Source organism: Euphorbia lathyris, chromosome 10 (genome assembly GCF_963576675.1).
Source record: "Euphorbia lathyris chromosome 10, ddEupLath1.1, whole genome shotgun sequence".
NCBI lineage: Eukaryota > Viridiplantae > Streptophyta > Magnoliopsida > Malpighiales > Euphorbiaceae > Euphorbia > Euphorbia lathyris.
Window position 1 is genome coordinate 18,006,423 of NC_088919.1, and position 7,051 is coordinate 18,013,473.

The 7,051-nt window shown below is 36.6% G+C and overlaps 1 protein-coding gene across 2 annotated transcripts; it reads left to right on the forward strand.

Moving 5' to 3' along the window:
* Window positions 1-3,973: 3,973 nt before the first annotated feature.
* On the forward strand, window positions 3,974-7,051 carry LOC136209633 (uncharacterized). Of its 2 annotated transcripts, none has more exons than XM_066001167.1 (6): window positions 3,974-4,157; window positions 4,505-4,667; window positions 4,847-5,521; window positions 5,995-6,442; window positions 6,523-6,604; window positions 6,684-7,051. In XM_066001167.1, exons 1-6 carry the CDS (start codon window positions 4,128-4,130, stop codon window positions 6,891-6,893), a joined length of 1,608 nt encoding a protein of 535 aa, XP_065857239.1. In that variant the 5' UTR covers window positions 3,974-4,127; the 3' UTR covers window positions 6,894-7,051. The 2 variants fall into 2 exon arrangements, with proteins under 2 accessions (XP_065857239.1, XP_065857238.1); XM_066001166.1 differs by having other exon boundaries at window positions 3,977-4,157; window positions 4,841-5,521.

Genomic DNA, 7,051 nt, shown 5'->3' on the forward strand with positions numbered 1-7,051 from the left:
GGCTCGGGCATTGATCGGAGGAGATGCCGACCAGTTGGATACGATCCCACTGCCTGTGATCCTGCTTATATGGACTGGTATAGGCGATATTCGCATCCTCATCTCCTTCATGCACCACAGGCTGGACCGGTACAGCATGCTCGCGCCAACAGCGAATTTGTAAGTTTATTATTATTTAATATTATTATTTAGTATTAGTTTATATGTGTTTAATTTTTAATATTTATTTATTAATTTTTTTTTTTGCAGTGGGTTAGCCGGTTGTGGTGTGTCACCCAACTATCAGCTACCCACCGATCTGACGAGGATGCTCCACGCATTAAGAGGGAGATGTATGAGTTTATGGATGCGTGGCGTCGGGCGAGCTGAATTTTTGTTGTAGAAATTCATACATTTTAACACTTTTGATATTATATTTACTCTTTTACGTTTATAAATGTTTATGTTTATTAATGTTTTAATTTTTATGTTTTTAAATTTTATTTGTTAAAGGGTAATACGAGTTAAAATGCCATAATGTTTATTAATTAACTTATATTATTTTCTACCAAAAAAAAATTAACTTATATTATTTTTACTGATTTTAGGACTGAATTGTATGGTATTTTTAGGTTTTAAGTACAATTCTGTAGTTACGGGTTTAACGGCCTATTTACGGATTTAACGGCCTATTTACGGGTTTAACGAACTATTTACGGGGTTAAAAAGCTATTTTTTTTGCCAATCCGACACGCGGGCGTGTGGCTATCACGTCTCACCGTGTGGTCGGACGTGATAGACACACGCCTCACCGCGTGGTCGGACGTGACGGCCAACTGCCCGACCTTGCGGTGAGGCGTGGGACTATCACGCCCGACCACACGGTGAGGCGTGATATCTATACGCCCGAACACGCGGTGAGGCGTGATATCCATACGCCCGCGTGTCGGATTGGCAAAAAAAAAATAGAATTCCCCTCCCCAAAACCCATGAAAGGGTATTTTCGTCATTTCACGGGTCTAGGGGTGGGAATTTGGGACTGGGTTTAACAACACCCCAAAACAATTCATCAAAAGGCAGACTACTGACCACATGCCCAACAATGGATAATTTTTGGATATGTTTTCAATGTATGAATAATTTTTCACATGGATCTTAGAGTTATAACTCTGTGGTAGATGGATAATTTTTCACACACAGTTCAAATTTAGGTATGACTTATCATTAATAACTCTTTGGATATCTTAAGTTTTCAATGTATGAATAATTGTGTAATTTAAGGAATATTACAAAAAATGAGGGTTATTAATCTACAAATTGAATGTATAAATCAATTACTATTTTAATACGTGTGAATCCGACAAATATTATGAATCTTAGGGAGTATTATTTATGGATGTGATAAAACATAGAAATACTTTTAATATAAAAATGATTATATTCATAATATTATAAAAAGATAATTCTAAAAATAACTAATGTGTTTTTAATTGGACATGTTTTATGTGCTCTCATGTTCTATATGTAACTGGAAATAAAATTAAAATAAAAGTATTTTGTAGAGTTTAAAGTATTTTATATCTAAATCTATGCTAAAAGACGCAAATTCTTTGTTTTTAACCAATTAATATATAACAGTATAACACATAAAATAAAACACTATTTTTTTTTTATGATATTTTAAAAAATGATAAACTCATTTTGATAGGGTTTGAGTGGGGATAGAAGGCGGATTCATTGGGCTTCGTGGGAACGATTGTGTCAAAGAAAAGAGGATGGCAGTTTAGGGTTCCGACACATGCGAGAGTTCAATGGAACACTTCTTGATAAACAAGCTTGGTGATTAATTTCCAATAATAATACTCTGGCTAGTAAGGTTATCAAAGCTAAATATTTTCTTGAAGGACTTTTATGACACCTTAACTGGGTAACAACCCGAGCCTAGTTTGGAGGAGTATATGGAATGCAAAATCTTGAAGGACTTTTATGACACCTCAACATTGGATCTGTAATGACACGAGCTTTAAACCTAACACAAGTGTACAAGGGGGTCTCTAGGAGCTTCATGTGGGAGATCTCAAGATCCCGAGGTAGGGTGAGTGGGGTGTCGAAAAGCTCGAGAGTATTTTCAACACTGTTGATGTTGCTAATATTCTTAAGTTGGTGGTATGGAGTACGATAGAGGATGATTGCATTATGAGAAGCATATGGTTACACCGTTCGGTCCAAGTGTCAGATTGTATTTTGATAACTCTAGGCAACAGGGTTAATGAACACAGACATGTGTGGAAGATAATTTGGAGCCTTGATATACCACCATAAGTTAAAAACTTTGTGTGGCGAGCATGTTCTGATGTTCTACCTCTAAAAAAATCTGCTTTTGAAGAGACTCCAACTCGATAATGTGTGCGTCATGTGTACAGAGGTAGGGGAGAATAATTGTCATGTTTTTATTAATTGTCATTTTGTTGTTTCATGTTGGAGTGTAGGGGGTGTTGTGCAAGTTGGAATGAAAATGGCTGATTTTTTTTGGGTTGGTTCCTTACGATGTTGTTTATATCGCAGAAAAGAATCATATCTATTTGATCCTGTGAGAGATTTGGAAGCAAATGAATAATTGTCTCTGGAATAAATATATCATCCTTGCTCGTGTATGTATCATGCGATGTGTTTGGTGGCTCCATGAATACCAGACAGCTAAATCATTTGTGACAACTGACAGACCCGACATGCACAACCCTGATCTTATCTGATGGTTTTTCCCTCCTGTTGGTTGCCTTAAGGTAAATATCGATGCTGTTGTTCATTTGCAAGGTAAGCATATGAGATTTGGCCTGGTCTGTCGGGATACATTGGAACGCGTAACAACGTGTTGGACGAAGCAAAGAGCATAGTGTTAGTCAGTACCGTTGGTGGAAGCGTTCGGCTTGAAGGAGGCATTGAACTGGATTAAGGATATGGGATTACGAGACATGCAAGTTGAAATGGATGCCAATACGGTTATTGATGCTTTCCTGCACAGGAGGACAGACTTATTCGAATTTGGGTCTTTAATTGGGGTGTGCCATCACCTAGCTCGGGAGTGCGTAGGTCTGTTGGTGTCTTTTATCCTGCGACAAGCCAATAGAGTGGTGGATATGCTAGCTAGCTATATCTTCTTTTTCATGGCCAAGTCAAATGCTTTGGATTCAGGTCCTTTTGTAAGAACTGTAACCGAATATGATGTAATCAATTATATATTTCTAATATATTATCCAGTTTTTTGTAAAAAAAAATTGTATAACTTATCAACGTTAAACTTTTAACTATACTATTTATGAGGTTAGAAATAAATTTATCATTAACTATATTAGAGGTATTTTTTTTTGAAATAAATTATAAATTTAGTTATATAATTATTGAAGGAAAGTGGATTTAACATCAACGTATAAAATATTACAATATTAATTTTTTTTTTTTTATTAGATACTCAAATTTCAAACCTTTTTCATGAAAGACTTTTTTACGTATAATTTTATGTTTTAATCTGCTTCTAACTTTAAATATTCTGCCAACTTAAAATTGTACATATTTATTAATAAGAAAAAAAAATCATATTCATGAAATTTGCACTTTTTAAATACATTCTCTGTGGCAATAACAATAAAATTAAATTTGGTACATTTATCTTTTTTAAGCTTATTTCTTCATTGATAGATAAATGACACAATTCACTTTAATAGAACAATTTACCAAAGAGAGGAAAGTTAAAATATACTTTTTTTCCATCATTGCTCTACCTTCCCTTTAATCATTACTTACTTCTTGTTTCTTTTCACCTTGTCTTTATTTGAATTTCAACCAAAACTTTCCCAAACTATTTATTCAAAAATCGCCAATTCCTCGCTGGTCAAGTTTTTTCAAAAAATCGCCGACCACCACCATTCAAGTTGTGGAGTGAATAGAGTGGGGCCTCCACGTTTTTCCTTTTTGTACTGTTCAGTCTGAGAGAGAGAGAGAGAGAGAGAGAGAGAGATGAGAAAAACTACAAGGTTGGATGTTTGATCAGTCTTCTACAATAACAGTTATAGATTGAGACGTATGCTTCTACAGCTACTTTTCGTGCTTCATTCAATACATTGCTTGAAGAATCAAACAACGATCTAATCATGGATTATGAGAGGATACACAAATTGCAGGTATAGTTTCAATTTTGTCGTTTCAATTTCAACTCTGTTTCTATTAAAATCCCCTTTCTTCTCTGTTGTTTTTGCAAATTTGAAGTTTAAATAGGTTTTGGTCACAAGTTTTTCTGATTTTCTTCCCTCCTTGCTTTATTTGTAGTTAATTGTGTCTGACACCCGGTTTCATTAGTATGTGGTTGTTTTGAGTTTAGATGATTTTTGGGGTTTCTGATGTCAAATGTATTGAATGTCAATTTTGTTGGCTATTTCTTTTGTATTTTATTGATGAATTTGACAAGTCGTGTGTTTGCAAAGAAAGTGTTCGTATAAAAGCCTGAGAAGTCCTGATTTATGAATTGCAGAGTGGTATGATATCCCCTAGTAAACTTAGGATGAAGCTTATGGGACCTCACAATAGCAGAAAGAAGGATGGATCAACCGCTAATTCTTCAAGGACGTCTCCTTCAAGGCTTGATGATACAGAATTTGTCAAAAACAGTCTCTTAGACTCCAATGATGAGGAAGGTTGGTATTGTTCCATTTTTAGAGGAATTGAGATGTGGTTATCGTTTTGCTTGAAATCATTATGCAGTATATTTTTCTTTGTTTCTCTGGGAGTTTTCGAGTTCTGCTGCTTTAAATGCTGCAGTTTTTTTGTACATGAACTTTGAGGATTTATATTGAACTTTTGTCTCCAGTTACAGCTCCGAGCATTGAAGTTCAATCAGTGAGTGCATTGGGGGGTGATGGAGCGGTTGAGCCTGCCCAAGTGTATCAGACATCCTCCCAGTTGGAGGAGCCATTGTCGAAAGAAAACAGCAATCTGGGTCGTAATAGAATGCAGCAATTTTCGAAGGGTGAAAGCACGAATTCAAGTGCGGTTCACCCTATGAGATTGCTGGAAGATGAGAATCTAGATTATGATAGTAATGCTAGTTCATCTAGCTTTGAGTTCCATAAAGAGAGAACAGCACATAATCAATTTACAAGATCTTTTTCGAGGCCTATGCCATCTAAGTGGAATGATGCGGAGAAATGGATAATCAATAGGCAAAATATACTCCCTAATTATTCGAAAAAGAATGCTTTTCACAGCCAAGCTAATCGGATGCCTGGGGCAACAAATATGGGGAGAGTTGCTCCAGAATCAGCTAACCATGATCTTAAATCGTCAATTAACAGGACAGCAGACACTAAGGGCATCGATTTCTCTCAACCTGCTTCACAACTAGGCTTGGAGAAGTTTTCCTTTATTCCCCCAGAAACCCCCTCTATTTCTGGTCAGGCATATGGAAGAAATATGTTAATTGATCAGTGTACTCAAAGCACGGATTTAACAGAAGTGGATCAAATGAAAGGTTCAGCTGATGACCCGACAGGTAAATTTGCATTTATACTGTGCTATAATTACTTTTCTTTTGTTAAACTAGCTAAATTTGTTGCATTTAAATGAAGAAGAAAGGGTAGCAAAGTTCTTTTCACCGAGTACCTTTCATAGCAGCATAAATTTCTGCTCTGAGTATTCGAGATTGAAAATGCCCAGTTTCTAATGATTGTGATGACAATTAGGGCTGTTGTTTGATTGTCTTCATCAAACTAGAAGATTTTATCTTTTTACTGTGCTTGATTATATTCTGCCTGCCCCCATCACGTTTGTGCAAAAGCCAATGAATTTTTCTTGTAGACGAACAATGTTTAATTGGGTGCTTGCAGCCAAATAGGCACATTGTTAACCCGCAATATTCCAACGATGTAGCGGGAGGGAGAGATTGAATGCACTTTGTGATCTCTTTCCAAGTGCTTTACTTTGTTATCATTATTGGCACGTAATAGTATGATGCAACTTTTGCAGTTGTTCCTGGTGTAAGATCGGTCTGCATGAGAGACATGGGAACGGAAATGACCCCTGTTCCAAGTCAAGAGCCTTCAAGAACTGCTACACCTGTGGATGCAACTACTCCTTTCCGCAGCCCAACTTCCTCGATCCCATCTACTCCGCGTAGAGGGGAACCAACAACAACACCAGCGGAGCATGTCCCTAATGATGACAGGCAACATGCTACTCAACTCGGGAAAAAAGAGTTGACTGAGCAAGAAATGAAACTAAAAACAAGAAGAGAGATTGTGGCTTTAGGTGTCCAGCTTGGCAAGATGAATATTGCTGCTTGGGCAAGTAAAGAAGATCAAGAAAAAAATACATCTAAAGTTGGAAATGCGGATGCAGAGCAGCTTCAGCGGATTGAATATGAAAAACGTGCAGCTGCCTGGGACGAAGCTGAAAAATCTAAACATGCAGCAAGGTTTGTTCCGAATTATTATAGACCTTATTTCTAAGATGTTTCTATGTTTCATCGGATAAAAGTATGTTTAAACTTTTCAGATATAAACGAGAAGAAATCAAAATTCAAGCATGGGAAAGTCAGGAGAAAGCTAAACTAGAAGCAGAGATGCGCAGAATTGAGGTACTGCAATAGATTTTGAAATAGTTTGGTGGGTTTTTGGTTGTGGAAATGTTAATGAAACAGTATCTATTCGATTCAGGCTCGCGTTGAACAACTGAAAGCTCAAGGTCAAGCAAAGATGGTAAAGAAGATTGCAATGGCGAGGCAAAGATCGGAAGAGAAAAGAGCAGCAGCAGAAGCAATGAAAAGAAAAGAAGCAGAAAGAACAGCAGTACAAGCAGAGTATATTCGAAAAACAGGAAGAATGCCGCCATCTTCTTCACATTATATGTGCTGTGGTTGGTTGTGATCAAACAGAAAACATAGAACGAAATGTTTTTCATATAAGATTGTTATTGAGGCAATTAAGGTTTGGTGGCATGGCATGTATGTATTCGTGTTTTGTATTTTTGGTTCCAAAATCATTTTACATCATTCATTCAGAGGGAGGGAGTATTTAAGTGATTA